This window comes from Somniosus microcephalus, chromosome 2 (genome assembly GCF_052327205.1).
Source record: "Somniosus microcephalus isolate GS21.2 chromosome 2, FLI_Smic_1.0, whole genome shotgun sequence".
Lineage (NCBI taxonomy): Eukaryota > Metazoa > Chordata > Chondrichthyes > Squaliformes > Somniosidae > Somniosus > Somniosus microcephalus.
This window is the reverse complement of record NC_140988.1, coordinates 170368607-170396446: the sequence shown is the minus strand read 5'-3', so window position 1 is coordinate 170396446 and position 27840 is coordinate 170368607. Positions and strand designations below refer to the sequence as shown.

Genomic DNA, 27840 nt, shown 5'->3' with positions numbered 1-27840 from the left:
TGCACAACTCGCTAAACGTGGTATCCACGAGCCTCTCAGCATCGCGCATGCTCCACAACCCATCCACCCGCAGCTCGAGCGCCGCAATGCGGTCTACAAGTAGCTGCAGCTGGATGCATTTCCCGCACACATGGTCGTCAGGGACACTGGCAGCGTCCCTGATTTCCCACATGGAGCAAGAGGAGCAGAACACGGGTCTGAGCTCTCCTGCCATGACTTACTCCTTTAATTAATTTAAAAATTAATTCAATACCCCAGTTACAGGTATACTCTAGGGCGCTTTATTTACCAACTGTCCCCACTACACCTTAATCCCGAGAAATTTAACACCACAGAATTCAAGCTTGTACTGAAAAGAGAGAAATACTCACCAACCAATCACTTACGTGCTCCCTGGTGACGTCACACTCTGATTATTTTTTACCTCTCTCCTCTGATGTTTTGGTACGCTTCTGCTTTGGCGCCGGTTTTTAAGCCGGGCCTCTGCTCCTCCTCCGCTGCTGCTCTCCCCCGAACTGGTCGGGCTTCTGCTTTGGCGCCGGTTTTTAAGCCGGGCCTCTGCTCCTCCTCCGCTGCTGCTCTCCCCCGAACTGGTCGGGCTTCTGCTTTGGCGCCGGTTTTTAAGCCGGGCCTCTGCTCCTCCTCCGCTGCTGCTCTCCCCCGAACTGGTCGGGCTTCTGCTTTGGCGCCGGTTTTTAAGCCGGGCCTCTGCTCCTCCTCCGCTGCTGCTCTCCCCCGAACTGGTCGGGCTTCTGCTTTGGCGCCGGTTTTTAAGCCGGGCCTCTGCTCCTCCTCCGCTGCTGCTCTCCCCCGAACTGGTCGGGCTTCTGCTTTGGCGCCGGTTTTTAAGCCGGGCCTCTGCTCCTCCTCCGCTGCTGCTCTCCCCCGAACTGGTCGGGCTTCTGCTTTGGCGCCGGTTTTTAAGCCGGGCCTCTGCTCCTCCTCCGCTGCTGCTCTCCCCCGAACTGGTCGGGCTTCTGCTTTGGCGCCGGTTTTTAAGCCGGGCCTCTGCTCCTCCTCCGCTGCTGCTCTCCCCCGAACTGGTCGGGCTTCTGCTTTGGCGCCGGTTTTTAAGCCGGGCCTCTGCTCCTCCTCCGCTGCTGCTCTCCCCCGAACTGGTCGGGCTTCTGCTTTGGCGCCGGTTTTTAAGCCGGGCCTCTGCTCCTCCTCCGCTGCTGCTCTCCCCCGAACTGGTCGGGATTCTGCCTTGGCGCCGGTTTTTAAGCCGGGCCTCTGCTCCTCCTCCGCTGCTGCTCTCCCCCGAACTATCGTGATGGCAGATACAATTTAGGTGGACAAATGTGAGGTAATACATTTTCAGAAAAAAATACAATGAATGTGAGTATGCACACAAAGGAAAGACCTGAAGGGTGTGAATGAACAAGAGTTTCAAATACGTAGGGCTAGATATTGGTCTTTGGCCATTTTTGAGCCTGAAGTAGGCGGTGTGCACAGAGTGCATGCCCGTAGTAGGTCCAAGGATCTCCTGAAATTGGTCCCCGAACCGCATCTTAATAATTGCAGCGGACTGCTGCCGCATGTCGTGTTTCCAGAGGCAGCTCACTGGTCACCACAGTTCTAATTTGGGTCAGCGGTCTTAAGTCCTAGGAGTGGGTGAGAAGAGAATGGGGTGGGGGTAAGCGAGCGCAGACTGACAGCATCCCGCATGAGCGCTGTGGAGCCGGGGGGAGCAATCATGCTCTACTCAGCTCCACATAAAGGGAACTTTAAAAATATTAACTTACTCTTTTGGTAGTGGCCTTAAGGACCACTGGCGGGCTACATTACAATCCAAATAACAGGTCAGCTTCACTCAGCGCCAACAACTTTCATGGAAAAGTCCATAAATAGGTGTTCGGCCCCTTATCAACATATTCAACACTTAATTTAGGTGGCTGCATATCACCCAACACAATATGGGGTGGAACGATATTGGGCCAAAAATTGGTAATGTTTTCACCTAAAAAACAGATGCAACAGGGACCAATTTCTCCCACATAATTTCCTGAAAGTGTGAGTACTGAAAGATAAAGCCATAAAAACACCACCAGCATTTGGGTTTTATAAACGGGGCACAGAATAGGAGAAATTTATACAAAACATCGGTTAGGCCACAGTTAGAATACTGTGTGTGGTTTTGGGTGCCACATTATAGAAAGGACATTAAAGTCATGGAGCGGAGATTCAGTGGGATATTTTCCCTCCATTTCTCTTTCTTTCTCTTACCCCTCCACTCCTGTGTCATTTGCGCAGCTCTTTTACTTTCCTTTTATTTTAATTCATTCGCGGGATGTGGGCATCGCTGGCAAGGCCAGCATTTATGGCCTATCACTAATTGTCCTTGAGAAAGCGATGTTGAGCCGGTTTCTTGAACCGTTGCAGTCCGTGTGGTGAAGGTACTTCCACAGTGCTGTTAGGGAGAGTTACAGGATTTTTACCCAGCGACAATGAAGGAACGGCAAAATATTTCCAAGTCAGGATGGCGTCTGACTTGGAGGGGAATCTGCAAGTGGTGGTGTTCCCATGCGCCTGCTGGCCTTGTCCTTCTAGGTGGGTTTGAGAGGTGCTGTCGAAGAAGCCTTGGCAAGTTGCTACAGTGCACCTTGTATTCCATCACACTCCTGACTTGTGTCTTGTAGATGGTGGAAAGGCTTTGGGGAGTCAGAAGGCCACAGAATACCCAGCCTCTGATCTGCTCTTGTAGCCACAATATTTATGTGGCTGGTTCAGTTAAGTTTCTGGTCAATGGTGACCCCCCAGTATGTTGATGGTGGGGGATTCGGTGATGGTAATCCCATTGAATGTCAAGGGGAGGTGGCTAGATTTTCTCTTTTTGGAGATGGTCATTGCCTGGTATATGCGTGGCACAAGTGTTACTTGCCATTTATCAGCCCAAGTTTGAATGTCGTCCAGGTCTTGCTGCATGTGGGCACGGACTGTTTCATTATCTGAGGAGTTGCGAATGGAACTGAACACCATGCTATCATCAGTGAACATCCCACTTCTGATCTTATGATGGAGGGAAGGTCATTGATGAAGCAGCTGAAGATGGCTGGGCCTAGGACACTGCCCTGAGGAAATCCTGCAGTGATGTCCTGGGGCTGAGGTGATTGGCCTCCAACATTCACAACCATCTTCCTTTGTACTAGGTATGACTCCAGCCAGTGGAGAGTTTTCCCACTGACTTAAATTTTACTAGGGCTCCTTGGTACCACACTCGATCAAATGCTGCCTTGATATCAAGGGCGGTCACTCTCACCTCTGGAATTCAGCTGTTTTGTCCATGTTTGGACCAAGGCTGTGATGAGGTCTGGAGCCGAGTGGTCCTGGCGGAACCCAAAATGAGCATTGGTGAACAGGTTATTGATGAGTAAGTGCCGTTTGATAACACTGTCGACAACACCTTCTATCACTTTGCTGATGCTTGTGAGTAGACTGATGGGGCGGTAATTGGCCAAATTGGATTTGTCCTGGTTTTTATAGACAGGACATGCCTGGGCAGTTTTGTGGAAAATTTGTGGAGTTTCCGCATTTCCACAAAGCTGAGATAATGGTCAGAATTTTTACATTACGAAATTGCGGGTTCATGAGCAGGTTGGAAGTTAAAAGTGCTGAAATTGACCGTGTCGGGAACACAACTTCATCCGCCTTCAACTTGGGTGCATTTCCCAGTGCGCCACGAACCCACTCGGGAGAGCCAGGCGACCTCATTGAAGTATGTAACATCTTGTTGCGAGACCCTTAAGAGGCTTTTTAATGTGAGGTTTCAGCTTTTTCTGCTTATGCACGGGATTCATGGATTTCCTGAACCTGACCTGTGAAGGCAAGGCGAGAGCTCAGCAGCCATTGTGCAAGTTCACTAATTGACAGCTGGAAAAAGCACTTAAATACTCACACCTTCTTCCTTGCCTCATGGAAAGGCTCTAGCTGACATCATTTTGTGCAGAGATTTTGCTTTCAGGAGTTTGCAGGTGATTTCTGCAAACTCAAAAGCCACTTATTGCAAGTCACTCTCACTACATTGGAGGATTATGCCTCTGATCTCCACTTTAAAGGCTGCACAGGCAGGAAGGGAATGGGTGACCGCCAGGCAGAGTAGTAGGCACAGGCAGGTAGTGCAGGGGTCCCCTGTGGCCTCCCCCCCTCAAACAGATATACCGCTTTGGATATTGTTGGGGGAGATGGCTTATCGGGGGAAGGCAGCAGCAGCCAACTTCCTGGCACCATGTGTGGTTCTGCTGCACAGGATGGGAGAAAAAAGAGCGGGAGAGCTATAGTGATAGGGGATTCTATTGTAAGGGGAATAGATAGGCGTTTCTGCGGCCACAAACGAGACTCCAGGATGGTATGTTGCCTCCCTGGTGCAAAGGTCAAGGATGTCTCTGAGAGGCTGCAGGGCATTCTGGAGGGGGAGTGTGAACAGCCAGCTGTCGTGGTGCATATAGGTATCAACAATATAGGTAAAAAACGGGATGAGGTCCTAAAAGCTGAAAATAGGGAGTTAGGAGGTAAATTTAAAAATAGGACCTCAAAAGGTAGTAATCTCAGGATTACTACCAGTGCCACATGCTAGTCAGAGTAGAAATAGAAGGATATTTCAGATGAATACGTGGCTAGAGGAATGGTGCAAGGGGGAGGGATTCAAATTGCTGGGACATTGGAACCGGTTCTAGGGGAGGTAGGATCAGTACAAACTGAACGGTTTGCACCTGGGCAGGACCGGGACCGATGTCCTAGGGGGAGTGTTTGCTAGTGCTGTTGGGGAGGGTTTGAACTAAAATGCCAGGGGTTTGGGAACCTGTGCAGGGAGACAGAGGAAAGGGAAGCAAGGCTAGAAGCAAAAGACAGGAAGGAGAACAGCAAAAGTGGAAGGCAGAGAAATGAAGTGTGTAAATCAAACAGGGCCACAGTAAATAATAATTCTAAAAGGACAAAGTGTTAAAAAAAACAAGCCTGAAGGCTTTGTGTCTAGTACGAGGAGCATTTGTAATAAGGTGGATGAATTAGCTGCGCAAATAGATGTAAACGGATAGTATATAATTGGGATTATGGAGACATGGCTCCAGGGTGACCAAGGCTGGGAATTCAACACCCAAGGGTATTCAGTAATCAGGACGGACAGGCAAAAAGGAAAAGGAGGTGGGGTAGCATTGCTGATTAAAGAGGAGATTAACACAATAGTAAGGAAGGATATTAGCTCTGATGATGTGGAATCTGTATGGGTTGAGCTGAGAAATACCAAGGGGCAGAAAACATTAGTGGGAGTTGTATTCAGACCCCCAAACAAAAATGCTGAAGTTGGGGATGGCATTAAACAGGAAATTAGAGACGCGTGCAATAAGGGCACAGCAGTTATCATGGGTGACTTTAATCTACATATAGATTGGGCTAACCAAATTAGTAACAATACTGTGGAGGAGGAATTCCTAGAGTGTATACGGGATGGTTTCCTGGACCAATATGTCGAGGAACCAACTAGAGATCAGGCCATCTTAGACTGGGTATTATGTAATGAGAAAGGATTGATTAGCAATCTTCTTGTGCGAGGCCCCTTGGGGAGGAGCGATCATAATATGATAGCATTCTTCATTAAAATGGAGAGTGAAGTAGTTGACTCAGAGACTAGGGTCCTGAATATAAATAAAGGAAACTACAATGGTATGAGGCGCGAGTTGGCTAGGATAGATTTGGGAACGTTACTTAAAGGGTTGACGATGGCAAACATTTAAAGATCACATGGATGAACTACAGAATTTGTTCATCCCTGTCTGGCATAAGAATAAAACAAAAAAGGTGGCGCAACCGTGGCTAACAAGGGAAATTAGGGATAGCATAAGATCCAAGGAGAGGACATATAAATTGGCCAGAAAAAGCAGCAAACCTGAGGATTGGGAGCAGTTTAGGATTTAGCAAAGGAGGACAAAAAGATTAATTAAAAGGGGGAAAATAGAGTATGAGAGTAAGCTTTCAGGGAACATAAAAACTGATTGTAAAAGCTTCTACAGATATGTGAAGAGAAAAAGATTGGTGAAGTCAAGTGTAGGTCCCGTGCAGTCAGAATCACAGGAATTTATAATGAGGAACAAAGAAATGGCTGACCAATAAAATACATACTTTGGTTCTGTCTTCACAAAGGAGGACACAAATAACCTCCCAGAGATGTCAGGGAACATAGGGTCTAATGAGAGGGAGGAACTGAATTAAATCAGTATTTGTAGGGAAATTGACGGGATTGAAGGCCGATAAATGCCCAGGGCCTGATAATCTACATCCTAGGGTACTTAAGGAAGTGGCCCTAGAAATAGTAGATGCATTGCGGGTCATCTTCCAAAATTCTATAGACTCTGGCATAGTTCCCATGGATTGGAGGGTAGCTAATGTAACCCCACTATTTAAAAAAGGTGGTAGAGAGAAAACAGGGAATTATAGACCAGTAAGCCTGACATCGGTAGTGGGGAAAATGCTAGAGTCCATTATAAAAGATGCAATAGCAGAGCACTTGGAAAACAGTGACAGGATCGGACAAAGTCAACATGGATTTACAAAAGGTAAATCGTGCTTAACTAATCTACTGGAATTTTTTGAGGATGTAACTGGTAGAATAGATAAGGGAGAACCAGTGCATATGGCATATTTGGACTTTCAGAAGGCTTTCAATAAGGTCCCGCATAAGAGATTGGCGTGTAAAGTTAAAGCACATGGGATTGGGGGTAAGGTACTGACTTGGATAGAGAACTGGTTGGCAGACAGGAAGCAAAGAGTTGGAATAAACGGGTCTTTTTCCAAGTGGCAGGCAGTGACTAGTGGCGTACCGCAGGGATCGGTGCTAGGACCCCAGCTATTCACAATATTTATTAATGATCTAGACGAGGGAGCTAGATGTAATATCTCCAAGTTTGCAGACAACACAAAGCTGGGTGGGCATGTGTGCTGTGAGGAGGATACCGAGAAACTCCAGTATGATTTGGACAGGTTGCGTGATTGGGCAGATGCAGTATAATGTGGATAAATGCGAAGTTATCCACTTTGGTGGCAAAAACAGGAAGGCAGATTATTATCTGAATGGCAATAGATTGGTAGAAGGGGAAGTGCACCAGACTGATACCTGGGATGGCAGGAATGATGTATAAGGAGAGATTTGGTCAATTGGGCTTATATTCGCTGGAGTTTAGGCGAATGAGAGGGGATCTCATTGAAACTTATAAAATTCTAACAGGACTAGATGCAGGATGGATGTTCCCAATGGCGGGGGAGTCCAGAACCAGGGGTCACAGTCTAAAGATAAGGGCCTAGAAATTCAGTTGTTTGCGCCAGCCGGTAGCGCCTTAGGAGGAGGAGATGTTGGGCGCTAGGCGGCTAGCGGCCGGGCGCAGCGCGATCTGCGCCTCTCCCCAACTTCACTAAAGATTTAGCGGCGGCGCAAAGTCTTTGCGCGCGCTCAGCTGCGCGCGCAGATCCTGACGTCATTTCCTCGTGCAACGCCCTTTGTGCGCCCCAAACCGGAAATTCAGTGGCGACGCCCTATTGTGCGTCTGGCGCCCCTAGCGACTGGTAGAGGGGAACGGTTCTCAGTTGATGCGGGGCGCGGGGGGCGCAAATTAAAGGGCACTCCTCCTGCAGTAGAAAAGGCAGCCATTGTGCAGCACTCCTTTTTGAGAGACAGATCTTTGCAGAGAGACAAAGGTAGAGAGCTTTCTGCTTTGGCTCAACACTCGAACAGGTACTTGTGGCTTCAGGCCACAGCTTTCCACTTGTCTTTACCTTCAGTGTCATATCATTGTTTGCAAACATATAATGGGGGCTGCAATGGGTGCAAACGCTGGCCTTCTCCATTGCATTCAAAGGGCTCACAGACGCCGTGAGAGAGTGGCAGTCATGGCCAGACGGAGAGGGGGCAACAGGCGTTGGCAAAGGAGGCCTTACCCACACAGGGTATACCGCCAGCAGTTCTCCTATCTGAACATGTCTGACGAGCAGTGTGTTCGGAGGCTGTGATTCCGAAGGGCGGTGGTCACTGAGATCTGCCACCTGCTTGGCGGTGATCTGCAGCCACATCTGAGAAGCAGGACGTCTCTGTCGGTGGCAGTGAAGGTGACGGTGGCTCTCAACTTCTATGCCACCGGCTCCTTCCAATCCACTACTGGGGACATTTCCAACATCTCCCAGTTCGCCGTGCATTGCTGCATCCGCCAGGTGACCAATGCCCTTTTCAGAAGGAGACATCAGTTCATCTCCTTCTCCATGGCCCTTGTCAAGCAGCAACAGCGTGCAATGGGCTTTGCAGCATTAGCGGGCTTCCCCATGGTGCAGGGCGCCATTGACTGCATGCATGTGGCTTTGCGGGCACCTCTGGAGAATGCCGAGGATTACCGCAACCGGAAGGGCTACCATTCGCTCAACGTTCAGCTGGTGTGTGACCACAGGCAGCTCATCCTAGCTGTCAATGCCCGCTTTCCAGGCAGCAGCCACGATGCCTTCATCCTGCACCAGACTTCTGTGGCAGACATGTTCCAGGCCCAGCCTCACCCACGAGGATGGCTTCTCGGGGACAAAGGCTATCCTTTGTGTACCTGGCTGATGACCCCGCTCTGTGCGCCCAGCACCCCTGCTGAAGAGGGATACAATGACAGCCATCAAGCAACCAGGAACATCATTGAGCAAACAATCGGCGTCCTGTAGCAATGGTTCCGCTGTCTGGATCATTCCGGTGGGGCCCTACAATATTCGCCGGAGCGAGTCTCCCATTTCGTTGTCGTGTGCTGCATGCTGCACAACCTGGCTATCCGCAGGACTCAGCCACTGCCACCAGAGATTGGAGGACCACCTGAGGAGGAGGAGGAGGAGGAGGAGGAGGACCAGCACAGGAGGGAGGCAGAAAGTGCAAGGGCCGCCCGTCGGCGGCTTATTGAACGTCGGTTCTAGGCCCCCTCTCAGGGAATGGCTTGTGCCAATGTCAGCAGATGAATGTAGCCGCTCCACAAGCCCTCAGCCGAGCAGGGCAACCAGGACTTGCAAAATAAAGCATGGGCAGTGCAATTTAAGAACATTTATTACTTGGAAACCTCTGCCCTTCCCACATTACAAACTAATGGAGAGAAGCCCCCTCCAAAAACACAAACCGAACAGTCTCGGCCTTACAAAAAAAGAAAGACACCAGTCTCGGCCTTACAGAAAAAAGAAAGACACCAGTCTCGGCCTTACAAAAACACAACTACACCAGTATCGGCCTTTCAACAAACACAAAGCATTTGGCCAGACCTTCTACTTTTTGCCCTGCGAGGATGATGCCTTTCGCATCCGTGACTGGCCCCTGCCCACCCTGCAGCTCCTCCTCAATGGGACCACAGTGGCTGCAGCAAGGCTGGGGGAAGGCTGCTGAGGGTCAGATGGCGAGACGGCAGATGCCCTCGGGGGTCGGCCAGCACCAGCTCTGGCCCTGGAGGGTCCGGCTGCTGACTGCTCCAACTCTGCTTGGGCGGCAGCAGTCTGTCCAGCGGCTGGTGGCAGCTGCAATGGCGGAGTGGCAGTGTCGGCTGCAGGAATGGTGCCAACCTGACAGATTGCAGGTACTCCCTGGTCGCCTGAGACATTGGCACTCGCACGGGCCAGCACTGCAGCATGCGCAGCAAACTGCTGAAGAACAGACTGCTGGGCTGCTGCTGCGCGGCGAGTGCCCTGGCGATGCCTGGCCGATCCAGCGAGGGTGGCAGCAGTTAGTGCCCGTGTGGCCCTGGTCTGTGTCCACATGACACCAGCCAGTGAATGGACGGCACAACTGAGCACTTGGCTAGAAGCCGCCTGTGCTGCCGCGAAGTCCTGCAGACTCCTGGCCTGTGCTGCACTGAATTGTTGCAGACTCCTGGCCTGCGCTGCTCCGAATTCCTGCACACTCCTTGACAGAGACTCTATGGAGTCAGGCATCCTTGCCACTGCAGCCATGAGCTCAGTGTGCCTGCGCACAGCCTGGACGGCCATTTCCTCTAGGAGCCGCACCTACTCTGCGCTCACCGTCGCAGGACTGGAGGCCGCACTCACCCTCTGGGGAGAAGTCCGCCGAGCTTGCCCACCCCTCCCGCGTTGCTGCAGGCCGCTGGGCCCTGGAGCTTCACTCTCCTCCGACCCTTCCCCCCGGCTCCCCTCCAGGGAAGACGTGTCCCCTTCATCGCCGTGGGCTGCCTCGGCTGAGGGTGGCACTGATGGGCCGGCTTCCTCTTCCTCCTCCTCGAATTCTGAATCACTGACAGTGGCAGCTTGAGGGCCCGCCTCCTCACCTGGCGATTCACCATCTGAAAGCAGGGAGGCACAAGAGTTGCTTTAGAGTGAGGACAGGGCAGCAGCGAGGGAGGCATGAGTGCTGCCATGCACTGCATTGGTCGGACAGTGGCAAAGGATGCTGTTCTGAGGCGCAAGTGGAAAGAGAGAGGTCAAAAAGGTGTTGCCCTTACCATTGGGGCCCAGAACAGGGTCGGCATCTCCACTGGCGACGGGGCCAATCAGCCGGCCTGCCATAATGCGCTCCACACGCTGGTCGAGGTCGGAGAGCTCTTTGAGGTCAGGACGGCCTCCCCCGGTCTCACACTGCTTCCTCCGGTTGTGCGCCACCTTGGCCTGCAAGAGAAAGGACGGCCTCTAAGTACAGTGTGAAGCCCTGATCTTGTCTGCACTGCCTCCCATGGTGGACTGGCCCTGACAGTGTGAAGCCCTGATCTTGTCTGCACTGCCTCCCATGGTGGACTAGCCCTGACTGTGTGAAGCCCTGATCTTGGCTGTACTGCCTCCCATGGTCGAATAGCTTGTACAGTGTGTAAAGTGCTGAATGTGCAAGTGATTTTCATGACAGTCCCATAGCTGCTGGATGAGGGCTGGCCATTAGGGCTTTCAGGTCCCTTTGCCCATAAACTGAGGTGCACATGCAGGGATGAGGAGGACACTGGAAAGGGTACTCACCCTGACAACCCGAGTGAGGTCGTTGAACTTTTTCCGGCATTGCACAGGAGTCCTGGCAACCACGCTGTTGGAGGTCACCCTGTTTGACACCTCCCTCCAGGCTTTCCGGTAGGCGCTGGGCAGCGGCCTCCTGCCACCTTCAGGGAACAGAACATGGCGCCGGCGCTCCACTCCGCCAACCAGCACCCTCAGGTCACCCTCGCTGAAGCGCTGCGCTCTCTCCCTGGCCTTCTCCATAGCCCTGGGCGTTGCACAGATGAAACAGAAGTGGTCAGGCCTAGCTTCAGGGCTGCAGTGTGCAGGGCGTGGCAGGCAAACAAATCCAACCTCCCCCCTTAAGAGCTGACCGGCGCCAGAGTGTCTGCCGTCAATCAGCAACTCGCCGCACCTGCGCTGCGCCCGCCCTCGGGGGTATCGCCCCGGACCGCCGGCTTAGTGCCTAATGATAGTCGTGCATCGCCTGGTTTAGCGCAACAGCAACCTCTTGGGGCGATGCGACTGAATATCGGCGAAGGTGGCGCGAACTTGCGCCGGGCGCAAACTTTAGCGGCCGCCCGACTGTAGCGCCCCGAACGTGGCTATACTGAATTTCTAGGCCAAGGGGTAAGCATTTGGGACAGAGATGAGAATGAATTTCTTCACCCAGAGAATGGTGAACCTGTGGAATTCTCTACCACAAAAGGCAGTTGAGGCCAATGCATTAAATATATTCAAGAAGGAGTTAGATATATTTCTTAAGGCTAAAGGGATCAAGGGATATGGGGAGAAAGCAGGGACAGGATACTGCATTTGGATGATCAGCCATGATCTCATTAAATGGGGGTGCAGGCTTGAGGGGCTGAATGGCCTACTCCTGCTCCTATCTTCTATGTTTCTATGTTTCCCTGGCATCTATCAGATTAGCATGGGTACCGCTTATGCTGTTTCACCTTGGAACTCAGATCCATACCAAGATGAGCCCCAACACCAACAGCAGCAGCAGCCTTCTCCTCACTGACCTGATGCTCCACAGGAGAGGGGATCAGCACAGGGGTGCACCTCCCCAGAGGCGTTACCCCCAACACAGGGTATACAGCCAGAGGATGTGGTTCCTGGACACGACTGTACACCAGTGCTTCAGGAGGCTCAGGCTATCGCAGCAGGTTGTGACAGAAATTTGTAGCTTGCTGGAAGAAGACCTGCTGCCAAGGATCTGGTGGACATGCCTTACATGGTTCTCAAAGTCACCACCTCCCTCAACTTCTTCACCTCAGGTTCCTTCCAGGGATCTGCAGTAGACATTTGCAGGATCTCGCAGTTGGCTGCACACAAATGCATCACCCAGGTGACCGATGCCATGTTTCACAAGTCAGGCACTTATTTACACTTTGCCACCGGTGAAGCCAGTGTGACTGAGCGGGCGCTCGGCTTTGCGGTCTTCTCACAGGTGCAGGGTGTCATTGACTGCACACATGTAGCCATCCCCAGATCACCCAGGAGTGTTTGTCAATCGGAAGGGCTTATACTCCCTCAATGTGCAGCTCGTCTGCAACCACAAGAAAATCATAATGTATGTGTGTGCCAGATTCCCAGGGAGCTGTCATGACTCATTTATCCTGCGCCAGTCCACCCTGCCTCAGCTCGTTGCACCTCCAAACAGACTTCCCGGCTGGTTGCTTGGAGACAAGGACTATCCATGGCTGATGACACCGCTGAGGCCAAGCAATGAGGCTGAGAAGCACTATAATGAAAGCTACATGACAACCAGATGTGTAATAGAGCAAGCAATCGGCATGCTGAAGCTGTGTTTCAGATGCCTTGACAGATCTGGAGGAGCCCTTCAGTACGCACTAGCCAGGGTTTCCAGAATGATTGTCATATGCTGCGCACTGCACAACAGAGCGCAGCAGCGTGGATTGGAGCTGCAGGAGGAGCAAGGTGCAGAGCCCAGAGCCTCTACGGAGGAGCAGGAGCAGGTGAAACATGAGGAGGAGGAATCTGAGGTGGAGATGGCACCAGCAGCGGTGCACATTACTGCCCAGGAGGCCTAGGATGGCCTCATAATGGCACGATTTAGTTAAGTTGCACCAGTGCACCCATGTGACTCCCAGATGCAGTACCAACTCTCCACCCCCCTCCCTCACCAACACCACAAAGCAGTCTACAATGACCAAACCATTCCTGTCACACACACATCCATTTCTCAAGGTTAAGTAATGTCACACCATTTTCTCCAACTGACAAGGCCACTTCCCAGGTAGCAGGCAAAACTGAACAAGACATGAAAGTGGTGCAAAGAAATAAATTTATGTGCATCATAAATAGAACTGAAATGTAACACTAACATTTTGGCAAACACCCATGTGCATACCTGCGTGCATCTACGATTGTGTCATTTTTCTTTTCCGAGTGCTTCTACGAGGTGCACCCCCTATGGCCTCAGCAGAGGTAGAGACAGGCTATTCATTTCCCTGCTGCTTGACACTTTTGGTAGACATCCGCTGGGTTTTGGAGCCTGTGAGGGCCCCGCCAAAAGCTTCTCCTCCTGTAACTGTGCAGGGGCAGACTCGGCCATCGGGATCCGAGGCAGCATGTGGGGTCTGACTGAGGGAGAGGCAACAGGGGAGAAGTGGGAGCACTTTGAGCAGAGCCCCAACTTCCTTGTCCCCTCTCACTATCATTCCTCTCATGGGCCACCTGCACTTCTCTGCTAGCAAGGAGCAGTTAGGTGATGAATGCCCAAGTCTGCGTTGGTATTCCGCATTTGTTGCTGCTCCTCCAAGATCAACCTCTTTGTCGACGGCCCCCCAAGGTTCAGCATCTGCACCCAGCTGAGCAGAGCTTGGAGCGTCCTGTGCCCTCTGGCGAGGACTCTCCACTGCTGCCCCTGTCTCCACCATATGTTATTACTCACTTGTGATGAGACAACAGGTGAACACTACTCTATGTCTCGCAGAACCCACCAATGTGCATGTATCTGAGCTGGTGCTGGGTACCCATGGGTCGGGTGACGGTGCATCCTCAGAGACTGCAGCTTCCTCCGAGGAGTCGTCTTCCTCCTCCGCTGGACAGTGTGGGGGGTGGGGGGGGTGGGCGGGAGCACTTGATGGACCTGTGGGAGAGTAAAAAGATGAATTAGAACTCTTATCATAAGAATGTTAAACATCAACATTATGCACATCTTGATATTTCACTGGCTGCTGATATCAAGTCACCATGAGTCACTGTTGTATGCCATGTGGCTGTATGACATTTAATTCTGTCACCAAGTTGCTAGGAGGTCCCCCTCTCCCACCAGCAGCAGCTCTGCCACTCCTTTTATTTCCAGTGCCTCCTCCTCTGCTGGCGTCAATGTGCTGTAAATTGGAGGGCCATCTCCGGTTTTCAGTCTCTCCCTGTTGTTCTGTGCTCCCTTCTCCTGCAAGGAGGGAAAGAAGAGAAATTTGAGTGAGCGTGATGGAATGATATTAGGGGATGGATGGGCTACATCTGTAGAGGGTGACTATGAGGGAGTGGCGTGACATTGCAAAATGGTCGTCTTCTGTGACGTTACTTTCTATGATTGCATTAGGCTGAGGGTGAGTGTCAGTGGTGATTAGTTAGATGGGGATGTGAGTAGGTGCATAGAGAGTGAGGGATGGGTGCACCTGCAAGGTAGGTTGGTGTGAGGAGTGACGTGCAGGAGTGAGCTTGGGAAGGCAGAGTGATGGGATTGGGGTGACACACACATCAGGATGTAGTTGAATGTGGCATTGTATTCACCTTTCCTGACCTCATGACGTCATTATCTTGCTTCCTACACTGGATCCAGGAGCGGCTCACAACACCCCTGCTGCTCACTATGTGGACGATCGCCAGCCATGCCCTCTTTGTTTCAGTGGCTGGCTTCTTCCTGCCATCATCAGGGAAAAGGACCTCCTTCCTTGCTCTCACTCCCTGGAGCAGGATGTCCAGGTAGGAATCAGAAAACCTGGGCACAGCCTTCTGGCGCTGAGACTGCATCATTGGCTATAAATACTTGCACCCTCACAGTCAAAGTATTGGATGTAACAGCGACAGGCACCTCTCACAACCACTGTTACATTGTTATAGTATCACATCGTTAAATGGAACTACTTTGGTATGGTGTAGTTATATTGCTATGTGGCACACTGTGTACAGGCAGTGCACAGTGCAGTGTCGGACATCTTGTATCACTCCGCACCATGCGGCAGCACAGAAACAAAGCAGAAATACAGCTAGTAAAAGCAGTAACTAAAATGAGCTAAAAGTGTCTGTATTATTTATAGTAAAAGAACACAAGGAGACACAACATGGTGGCAGCGGTATAAGTGAGTACAAAATTGTGCTATACGAACTACGAATAAGACGAAAAGTGATTTTATGAGCTGATTGAGAGTGAATTGTACAGGAAACTAAAATGACTGCACTGACTCTGCAAATGCAACCCCTCATGAACTGGGAAGCCAACGATATAGTAGAAGCATTCCGCAAGTTCAAACAGAAATGTGAGCTTACATTCAAAAGCTTCCTGAAGGGCACTACCAACGAGGAAAAGGTTAGTTACATTCTGTTGTGGACAGGAGAAAAAGGTCTAGATTTGTATAATAGCTGGAGTTTAACTGAAGAGGAAAAGGAAAACCCTGCGACAATTTTTGATAAATTCAGCAACCATCTAGAGCCTAAATCCAATCACCGTATACACAGATACAAATTCCAGAGTCTAAGACAGGAACCCGGTGAAACAGCTGACAATTTCCTGACAAGGCTGAGAAATGAAGCCAGCAAGTGTAAATTTAAGGAAATGGAGGAAAGGCTTGTGGACCAGCTAATATGGGGGTCAGCGCATGTAGAGGTACAAAAAGCCCTGATAGGAAAAGAAAAGCTCGGAATAACAGAGGCTATAGATACTGCGAGAGCTCATGAAGCCATGAAGCAGCAAGTGAAAACGCTGATTTCTCAAACGGCTGACATGCGGACGGCTTCTGAGACGGACAACAGAGTGGATGCAGTGAGAGAAAAGTACAACACACAAAGACATGCACATGACAACGGGGGAAACATGTGCAGAAATTGTGGAAGACCGCACGATTACACAGACAAGAGGAAATGTCCAGCATATGGAACAAGCTGCAATGCATGTGGCAAACTAAACCACTGGGAAAAGAGGTGTAGAATGAGGAAAGAAGAAACATACATCAAAAACAAAGGCGGACAGCAGAACCAGAGAAAGAAACACAATATCCATGCCATGGATGAGCAGGATGATGATGATGAGCAGGATGATAATGATTATCACGACAATGCACTAAACATCGAAACCATAAAGATACAGCTTCGCGAGATGTCCAGAGCGGAAAATACACCGAGGAGAGAATTGCACACCATCATCCAAATCAAAAAAAAGTTCAAAGGTCGGCCCACAACCATCAACTTAAAGTTGAAGCTGGACACAGGGGCTCAGAGCAACATTCTCCCATTGAGACTGTACCAGCAGATTTTTCCCGAAAACCTGAGAGAAGATGGCTACCCGAAAAATGGTTGTTTAAAGGCAAGTAATGTCATGCTGACAGCATACGGGGGGGAGTGAGATTAAACAACTCGGAATAACCTTTATCAAAGGGACACATAAAAGAAAGGACATCAACTGCATGTTCTATGTCACCGACACTGAGTGGCCAGCGATCCTGGGATTAAACAGCTGCGAGAAGTTGAGATTGATCTCAGTGCATCATGAGCTGACGGAAATGCCACTGAAGATAGACAGCAACACCCCACTGGAGAACCGCCCACAAATCAAGAGTAAAAAAGACTTGATAGACATGTATCCGGAATGTTTCGATGATACAGTGGGATGTTTCGGAGATTTCCAATACCACATCACCATTGATCCAGAGGTAAAGCCCGTTATCCATGCTCCACGAAAAGTACCCATCGAGCTGAAGACAAAGCTTGAAAGAGAGCTAAAGGAGATGGAAGAAAAGGGAGTGATCGTAAAGGTCACTGAACCCACAGACTGGGTAAACTCAATTGTGGTACGAGAAAAGCCAAACGGGCATCTCAGAATATGTTTGGACCCCAAAGATCTAAACCAGGCAATAAAGAGGGACCACTATCCCACCCCAATGCTAGAGGAGATTACGCCATCACTGGCAGGAGCCAAGGTTTTCTCAAAACTAGATGCCAGAAATGGATATTGGAACGTGAAGTTGGATGAGGAATCAACAACACTGACAACATTCAACACACCATTTGGGCGTTACAAATTCCTGCGGCTACCATTCGGGCTAAAGGTCAGTCAAGATATCTTTCAACAGAAAATAGATGAGACATACTGAGGCTGTGAAGGAGCTGATGATATTCAGATCTATGGAGCAGATGAAAGAGACCATGACATGCTCCTACATGGGGCCATGGAGAGTACCAGAAAGGCTGGCATCAAGTTAAATGCAGATAAGTGCATAGTTAAAGTCAAGGAATGCCAATTCTTCGGTATGATTTATACACCAGAGGGAGTCAAGCCAAATCCAGAGAAGATTGCGGCGATTGCTGAAATGAAACCACCCAAAGACAAGAAAGAGCTGAGGAGTTACCTTGGCTTTGTCCAATACATGAGTTCTTTCATCCCACACATGTCGGAACATACAACAAATCTCAGAGAGCTATTGAAAGAAGACGCCGAATACCAATGGTCTGAATCACATGAAAAGAATTTCAAACAACTTAAAGAACTGTTGTGCAAAGAAACAAGTCTGTCATATTATGACAGAAGAAAACCAGTCACTCTGCAAGTAGACGCTTCTACCAGAGGACTAGGGGCAGCTCTGGTGAAGGAAGGAAAGCCGATAGCTTTCGCATCAAAGGCCTTGACGTCAGCCGAGACGAGATACGCCAACATAGAAAGAGAACTATTAGCAGTAGTGTACGGATGCGAGAAATTCCATACATACCTATATGGCAGGCGATTTACAATAGAGAGTGACCATCGTCCACTAGAACAGATCTATAAGAAGAATCTGTGCAAGGCGCCTGCAAGACTGCAAAGACTACTTCTAAGGATCCAAAGCTATGACTTCACGCTTAAATATAAGCCAGGAAAGGAAATGGTGCTAGCAGATGCGTTGTCTCGATTGTCACCATATGAGAAACACGAGGTGGAGGGCCTAACAGTAAAAATCCACCACCTAGTGAATGTTACCCCTACAAAGCTCAGTCAAATCAGAGATGAGATTAGCAAAGATGAGGAGTTGCAACTACTCACACAACAAGTAATACAGGGGTGGCCGGAGAGAATCCAGCAGGTACAGGCGACAATTCGTCAATACTGGACGATTAAAGACGATATTGCAGTAGAAGACGGTATTCTCCTTGCTGGATCGAGGATCATCGTGCCAAAGACGATGCAGACACAACTTCTCCATCTCATACATGAAGACCACATGGGAATGGAGAAATGCAAGCTGAGAGCCAGATCAGCTGTATACTGGATAGGCATGTACAAAAATATCGAACAGATGGTTTCTGCATGTGGTATATGCCAGAAATACAGAAATGCACAACAGAAAGAGGAGATGATACCTAGTGAAATACCGTCAAGACCATGGCACACTGTTGGGGCAGATCTTTTCATGTGCAATCAAGAATGGTATCTCATAGTGGCAGATTACTATTCCAAGTTTCCTTTTGTGAAAAGGATGAAAGACTTGAGAGCCACAACTACCACCAGGATTGCAAAGAGCTTGTTTGCTGAACAAGGAATCCCGGAAAAGGTAATCTGTGACAATGGAACCCAGTTCACATCGAGTGAATTCAGAGCTCTGGCAGAAAAGTATGGGTTCAAAATAGTAACCTCATCCCCACATTTCCCAAGGGGACACGGGTTCATCGAAAGACAGATCCAGACTGTCAAGAGAACTCTCATCAAAAGTAGTGAGATGGGGGAAGACCAAGACCTTGCCCTCCTATCACTCAGATCAACACCACTGAAAGCAGACATGAAATCACCTGCGGAATTGCTGAATGGGAGGAAGTTTAAGATTACACTACCAGCAAAAATACATCCTCCCCAGGACCAGGAGGACTTCAGACAAAAGCTGGCAGAAGCACAAATCGTAGGAAGCAAACATTACGATAAACATGCAAAGACGCTACCAGAATTGCTGAATGGACAATCAGTGCATGTGCAAGACCCGGTGTTGAAAACCTGGAATCCAGCCAAGGTCATTGGAAAAGCTGATACTCCAAGATCCTACTTCGTAGAGACTGAACCTGGTAACCAATACAGACAGAACAGACTCCACATCAGACCTTCACCTGAACTGGATAAGCAGCAGACAACATCAGCAACATTGGCAATACCAGCTATCACAAGCAGTACAACACCAGAAACAAGCGCTACAAATCAAACAACCACGAGCATGCACACTCCAACTCCAAAGGCGACAGCAACAACAACAACGAGAGCGGAACACACCAAAACACCGGAGAGGAATGGTCACCACCAAATCCACAAGATGGAAGGACAACATCCAACCACCTGAGCGATATCGCGAATAAAAAAAAACTCACGATTCTTTGTAGTTGATAATAATAGTTTAGATATAATATTTGTTAATTTAAATTGTTAAATTTCATGTTTTCGTTTTTTGAGAAAGAGGGATGTTACATTGTTATAGTATCACATCGTTAAATGGAACTACTTTGGTATGTGTGGTGTATGTAACCTGTTCCACCTTAAGAGAACTTAAGCCTGGTCCACCTTAAGAAAGGTACTACTTTCTTTGGCTGCTGTATACGTAATACCGGTGGTGACCACACCGGTATATAAGCACAGTGTAATAATATTGTATTCAGTATAGTCCGACCTCCAACCAGTAAAGACCTGTTGAATTTACTCTTGTGGTCTGTGTAGTAATTCTCACTATAACACACAGACTTAACAGTGGCGACGAGTCCGATTCTTACCCTGCTGCAGTAATTTCCACGGCGACTTCGTCCACAGACAGGACGTCGAAGAGAGGTTTCCACTCTCATCACCTACGGGAAGACACGTCGAGCGGCAGGCATCGAGCAACCGGAGTGCAGAAGACATCCTGACCTCGAAGCCTCCATCAGCGACTGTCAGCTTCTTCTACTACCTCGTGGTGGGTAAGCCGGGCAGCGACGCGACAGAAAGTCAACTGCGTTGGCTGTACAGACGGGGCTGGGAAGACGGAGGAATAAGGGCGGTGAGGTCGATCGCGACCAGAGATAAGGGCCGGGCCGCTTTCGAGCGAGAGGCGCAGCGCGGGACATCGATCGCGACCGGAGATAAGGGCCGCATTCGGGCTAAAGGCGCAGCGTCTGGGGAAACTGAAGGCGCGAGAGCCGCGGTGAAGCGGAAACAGCGTCGGGGGACGGGTGAAGACCGCCAAGTGCGGGAAAACCGCCATTTTGTGGGCGGAGGACGACGGCAAGAGTGGGAAGCCGCCATCTTAGATAACATTAAAAATACGATAAATTGCTACGATGCCTAAACATGGGAACATTAATGCCTTCGACAGTGATATAGAAGACTGGGCTATGTATGTAGAACGCATACAGAACTATTGTAAGGCAAATAAAATTCCTGAGACAGATAAAGCACTAACATTACTAAACTTAATGGGTGCGAAGACATACGGGCAATTGAAACACCTGTTATCACCAGATGAACCGGCGGATAAGACGTTCGAACAGATTGTTACTGTCCTAAAAAATCATCTTAGCCCCACGCCACTGATGCTAGCGGAACGATTTAAATTTTACGATAGAAGACAGCGGCAAAATGAAAGCAATGCTGAATATTTGATGGAATTAAGTAAGCTAGCAAAATATTGTCAGTTTGGAACGGGACTGACAGAGGCACTTCGAGATAGATTTGTGTGTGGTTTATTTAAACAGGATACACAAAGGCGACTGCTCGAGGAGAATGAGCTGTCTCTCGAGAAGGCGGTCACTATGGCAGCAGCACACGAGGCCGCAGCGAGAGGCACGGCAGTAATGCAGCTACGGCCACCGGAACTCGGTACAAACAAATTGGGTTTGAGTTCTGTCAAATGTTATCGTTGTGGAAAGACAACGCATGATCAGAACCAGTGTTGGTTTAAAAACCAAGAATGCAGAACGTGTGGCAGGTTTGGCCACATAGCTAAAGTATGCCGGTCAGGAAAGAAGACCAGCAATAAAAAGTCACCGCAAGGAAAATATGCAAAGGTACACAAGGTGACAAAGAACAGTTTGACTGAACAGAAGTCAGATTCAGACGCTAGCAGTAATGAACTGGATAGCTTAAGAATACACAACGTTGGTAAGGATACAGACCTCCAGGCAATTTGGGTCACTCTTCAGATAGCAGGAGTCCAAGTAAAAATGGAATTGGACACTGGATCGGCATTGACGGTCATGAATAAGAAAGATTACAGAAGGTTATTCCAACATATTCCCTTACAGGATACGGAGATTATATTGAAAACGTACACGGGGCAAAGAGTGTACCCCATCGGAAAAATAGAGGTAGAAGTGGTCCACAAGGGCGAAGGAAGCCAAGTAATGGACTTATATGTGCTACCTGAAGGAGGTCCACCACTACTAGGACGGGAGTGGATTAGGAAAATGAATATGGACTGGCACTCCTTGAAAGCACTAACGGTAGATTCTGGGGAAACAGCTGTCAAACCTAAACGATTGTCCAGAATATTGGATGAGGCTAAAGAGGTGTTCCAGCTGGGACTGGGAACACTGAGAGGAATTACGGCAAACATCAAGATTGATGAACATGCACAACCAAAATTTTTTAAAGCCAGACCGGTACCCTATGCAATACGACCTGCGGTTGAAGCGGAGCTGGAAGCACTAGAACGTTCAAGGGTACTGTCTAAAGTAGATTGGAGTGAGTGGGCTACGCCCATTGTTCCCATTATGAAACGTCCTGCGAACAATAAGCCAGGAGATCCAGGGAAGGCTCGCATCTGTGGAGATTTCAAGATCACCGTTAATCCGGTGCTTCACACGGTGCAGTATCCGCTTCCACGGATTGAGGGTATTTTCGCTTCACTGTCTGGCGGGAAACACTTCACCAAGATAGACCTGGTGCAGGCGTACTTGCAGATGGAGGTTGAAGAAGAGTCACGCCAATACCTCACAATCAACACGCATCGAGGGTTGTACCGGTACAATAGGCTGGTTTTTGGTGTGGCATCGGCTCCAGCAATTTGGCAGAGGGCCATGGAGCAGGTATTACAGGGAATTCCAGGCACACAATGTTACCTGGACGACATTCTGATCACAGGTGATGGTGATGAACAGCATCTCGCTAACTTGGAACTGGTGCTCAACAGACTGAAAGAGTATGGACTTAGGGTAAATCGGCAGAAATGTGAGTTCTTCCAGAAGCGGATCTCGTACTGTGGTCATGTCATTGACTGGGAGGGGCTTCATAAGTTTCCTGACAAGATAGCGGCAGTTGTAAAGGCTCCCGCTCCGGAGAATGTCTCTCAGTTGAGGTCGTTTCTAGGATTAATTAACTACTACCATAAATTTCTGCCAAATCTATCCACGGTGCTGCATCCATTGAACGCTCTTTTACAGAAAGGGGTACCATGGGACTGGGGCGAAAACTGTAAGAAGGCATTTCGCAAAAGCAAAGAATTGATCACCTCAGAGGAAGTGTTGGCTCACTTCAACCCGACACTGCCTATTCGGTTGGCTTGTGATGCTTCTCCATATGGTATTGGGGCAGTACTCTCACATAAATTGCCAAATGGCACGGAAAGGCCAGTCGCGTTTGCATCCAGATCATTGACCTCCGCTGAGAGCAACTATGCGCAGATCGATAGGGAGGCCCTTAGCCTTGTATGGGGAGTGAAGAAGTTTAATCATTACCTACAGGGCCAAAAATTCACACTTCTGACGGACCATCAACCGTTGGTGTCCATTTTTAACCCTAAGAAGGGTGTTTCGGTGATGACAGCACAGCGTCTCCAGAGATGGTCTCTTTTCTTAGGGGCACATCAATATCAGATAGAATTCAAAGGTACGAAACAGCATGGCAATGCTGATGGCCTGTCGCGCCTGCCACTACCTGAAGATGAAGACACGACGGAAGTTGACCCTGTTGAGTTATTTCATTCGACCATTATCGAGTGTTTACCTGTCACCAACGCAAGTATTGAAAGAGAAACCAGGAACGACCCGACACTGTCCAGAGTCTACGAGGTGACAGTGAAAGGATGGCCAACACGGGGTGATCCTCTGTTACCGGCATTCTCGGCAAGGCGAGACCAGCTGTCCGTCTGCCATGGTACTTTGATGTACGGGACAAGAGTGATTATTCCTCCCAAGTTAAGGGAAAGAGTTTTAAAAGAACTACATGAAGGTCATCTGGGGGGAGTTAAAATTAAAAGTCTTGCTAGGGCTTACGTATGGTGGCCGGGTATTGACCAACAGATTGAGGAGTTAACGAAAAGCTGCGCTGGGTGTCAAAAAGTGCAAAATGCACCTCCGATAGCACCGCTACACCCATGGGAATGGCCTTCAGCCCCATGGCAACGCGTACACATTGACTTTGCTGGTCCATTCATGGACTCCATGTTCCTAATCGCGGTGGACGCACATTCCAAATGGCCAGAAGTCATCAAGATGAATACCACTACTTCAGAAAAGATAATTGCGGTGTTAAGAACAATATTCGCAAGGAACGGATTGCCAGAACAGATCTGTTCGGACAACGGACCACAGTTTGTATCGGAAGAATTCCGACAATTCTTAAAGAAGAATGGAGTTAAACATTATACCTCTGCCCCATATCATCCGGCGACAAATGGGTTGGCTGAAAGATTTGTCCAGACATTCAAAAAGGCTATTAAGGCCATGAATGATGATCAGATTCTGCTGCAACACAAGGTCGATAAGTTCCTGATGTCATATAGAAACGCCGATCATGCCGTGACTAACCAAAGTCCTGCTCTGATGTTTTATAACAGGAGGTTGCGGTCCAAGTTGGACTTGTTAAAACCAAATGTGCGGAGGGAAGTGGAAAACAAGCAGTTTCGGCATATTAACAGCAAGACCACTCGAACTTTCGACGTAGGACAACCAGTGATGGCAAGGGGCTATGGAAACGACAAATGGCAGTCCGGAACAATCCGGGCCAGACAAGGACCTCTGATGTACACCGTAGATATTGGTCATAATGTGATAAGGCGTCATGCGGATCAACTGGTAGAGTCGAGAGCAAGGGTCGAACCCATGGTTGTGACAGAGACAGCTGTGGAAGACGTTCATGAACCTGAAGCATCTACCTCGGCCGAGAATGTATTTGATGATGATGACACCCAATACATTGGCAACCAACTAGAGGAGGCACCTCAACAACAAGAATCAGAGACCACTGAAAGGCGTTATCCAAGCCGAATCAGAAAGCCTCCTGAGAGACTGAACCTTTGAACTGTTATACCTGAAGTTACATATGTATATATGTTATGTTTATTTGGGGATATGACTGTTAAGCTAAAAAGGGAGGATTGTGGTGTATGTAACCTGTTCCACCTTAAGAGAACTTAAGCCTGGTCCACCTTAAGAAAGGTACTACTTTCTTTGGCTGCTGTATACGTAATACCGGTGGTGACCACACCGGTATATAAGCACAGTGTAATAATATTGTATTCAGTATAGTCCAACCTCCAACCAGTAAAGACCTGTTGAATTTACTCTTGTGGTCTGTGTAGTAATTCTCACTATAACACACAGACTTAACAGTATGGAACTACTTTGGTATGGTGTAGTTCTATTGCTATGTGGCACACTGTGCACGGGCAGTGCACAGTGCAGCGTCGGACATCTTGTATCACTCCGCACCATGCGGCAGCACAGAAACAAAGCAGAAATACAGCTAGTAAAAGCAGTAACTAAAATGAGCTAAAAGTGTCTGTATTATTTATAGTAAAAGAACACAAGGAGACACAACAACCACCTCAGACCCTCCTACAACAGCCTTTTGAAAAAGGGTTCACCCGAAACGTCGACTCTAATTTCTCTCCATGGATGTTGCCTGGCCTGCTGAGTTTCTCCAGCATTTTCTGTTGTTACTTCAACTCTGATGTGTGCAAGGCTCCTTTAAATAGACGAGCTTAAGGCTGCTCCAGTTAATTGTCTGGGAAACCCACATGACTCAGTCAAGTGATCTAGTTAAGTTAAAAACACAGTGGAGAGCGCACTGATGAAAAGTTCGAGATGGCGACTCGCTATGCTCCCCCCCCCCTCACCCCCACCACCACTGCACCCGAAACCACTCACAGATAAAACTTCAGCCCAATTAGTAAGATTGTGCCTGTTAAAATTCTTGGGAGAAAAGACACAAGGTCATAAGATTTCGCAGAAAATCTTAGAATTTCACAACTGGCACAGACTGCTGAAATCCAGCATGAAGCCTTCTCAGTTTAACTTTGGGCAGCCTAATAAAATAGATGGGGCATCGCGCACAGAACCAGATTCAAAGATGGACAAACATGAAAATCAAATATTTGCATTCATATATTACATATATATTACATATCATTATATTACAACTTGATAACAGTTAATAAAATATATGTTTTCAATCACTTTCTGTGACTTACTTCTGAATAGAAGTATTTTTATAATATGCAACTACAATGGAAGTGCTGAATAAAAAATTGATTGAAACATTTAGAAGGTAAGGATTTGCATGCCTATGTGGATGTGAGTATGTGAGACAGAAAATTTATCACGCCTGTTCTTTTGAAGGGGATGTGGAAAATGTGTGTGTGCAACTTCAGTAAGGCTTTTTTCTAAAAACTTACAGACTCAGATGCTATTTTCCAAAAGGAATTCACTGGGTTATTTTCACATTCAGTTGTTGTGGGACAGGATTGATAATTGATACCTGCAAACAGTAAGAATACCATCAATAAAAGTCAGAGTCATACAGCACAGAAAGAGGCCCTTCAGCCCATCGTGTCCACGCCGGCCATCAAGCCCTGTCTATTCTAATCCCATTTTCCAGCACTTAGTCCGTAGCCTTGCATGCTATGGCGTTTCAAGTGCTCATCTAAATGCTTGAATGTTGAGGGTTCCTGCCTTTACCACCCTTTCAGGCAGTGAGTTCCAGATTCCAACCACCCTCTGGGTGAAATGTTTTTCCTCAAATCCTCTCTAAACCTCCTCCCCCTTACCTTTAAACTATGCCCCCTGGTTATTGACCCCTCTACTAAGGGGAAAAGTTCCTTTCTATCTACCTTATCTATGGCCCTTATAATTTTGTACACCTCAATCAGGTCCCCCCTCAGCCTTCTCTGCTCTAAGGAAAACAACCCCAGCCTGTCCAGTCTTTCTTCATAGCTGAAGCGCTGCAGCCCAGGTAACATCCTGGTGAATCTCCTCTGCACCCTCTCCAATGCAAACACATCCTTCCTATAGTGTGGTGACCAGAACTGCACACAGTGTTCCAGCTGTGGCCTAACTAGCGTTTTGTACAGCTCCATCATAAGCTCCCTGCTCTTATATTCTATGCCTCTGCTAATGAAGGCAAGTATCACATATGCCTTTTTAACATCCTTATAAGAACATAAGAACATAAGAACATAAGAAATAGGAGCAGGAGTAGGCCAATCGGCCCCTCGAGCCTGCTCCACCATTCAATAAGATCATGGCTGATCTGATCCTAACCTCAAATCTTCTATCACTCTGCATCCACCCGAACCCATGTGATCTCCCGGGAGAGGCGAAAAACCAGATAAAGACCCAATGGCCAATTTGGGAGAAAAAAATCTGGGAAATTCCTCTCCGACCCATCTAGGCGATCGAAATTCTTCCAGGAGATCACTCTGTCCCTATATTTTCGACAGTACTTACCTTCTGTAAAGGCGATCTCCACCCCAGCCAGGAACAGGAATATCTACCTGTCCTGCTGCCTTCAGGGATCTTTGTACATGCACACCAAGGTCCCTCTGATCCTCTGTCCTTCCTAGGGTCCTACCATCCATTGTGTATTCCCTTGCCTTGTTAGTCCTCCCAAAATGCATCACCTCACACTTTTCAGGGTTAAATTCCATTTGCCACTGTTCTGCCCATCTGACTATATCGTCCTGTAGCCTGAGGCTTCCCTCCTCGCTATTTACCACCCCACCAATTTTCGTGTCATCTGTGAACTTACTGATCACACCTCCTACATTCATATCTAAATCAATAATGCACACTACAAACAGCAAAGGACCCAGCACCGATCCCTGCTAGGGAGAAAAGTAGGTAGAATATTCTAATGATGACATTGATGTCACAGTCTAAACTGACACATCGACGATAAATGCATGCTGGTTTGGTAGGAGGCAACTTAACAGTATTTGTTTGGGCTATCTGCCCACTTAATTTTATGGGTGAGGGATTCTGGTATTCATTGCATATTTTATCCCTAACCCTACAACCCACTTTCAGTATGGAAGATCCTACATGTATTTTGCAGCCTGCCCCTCTCTTTTCATTTGGTGTTGTTGAACTCTGGAGACTTTAGGCCTTAGGTTAAGATAGAGGCTAGCTGGATCCATTGTATTTGGCAGTCATTTAGGTAACAGCCTTGGCTCAATGGTAGCACTCTCACCTCGGAATCAGAAAGTTGTGGTTTCGAGTCCCATTCCAGAGACTTGAACACATTGGGCTGGATTTTCATTCAGAAGTCGGGAAGGAGGCGGGACTACAACTTTCGGGTTGCAGTCCCGCCTCCATCGCGATGCGGCCAATTCACGCAATTTTCACTTGATTGACCTTGAAGGCATGCCAACGCCTGTTCTTCCTCAGGAGACTGAAGAAATTTGGAATGGCCCCCCAGATTCTCACCAACTTCTACCGGTGCACCATCGAGAGTATCCTGTCTGGCTGCAT

At 48.5% G+C, this 27840-nt stretch overlaps 1 protein-coding gene across 1 annotated transcript in view; it reads right to left on the bottom strand.

Moving 5' to 3' along the window:
• The window catches only part of LOC147123095 (ADP-ribosyl cyclase/cyclic ADP-ribose hydrolase 2-like), a 137698-nt gene that overhangs the window by 34856 nt on the left and 75002 nt on the right, over positions 1-27840 (bottom strand). Inside the window, exon 4 of the mRNA XM_085966296.1 lies at positions 25767-25849. Within this exon, the coding sequence (XP_085822422.1) occupies positions 25767-25849 (83 nt within the window). The remainder of the gene's footprint in view (positions 1-25766; positions 25850-27840) is intronic.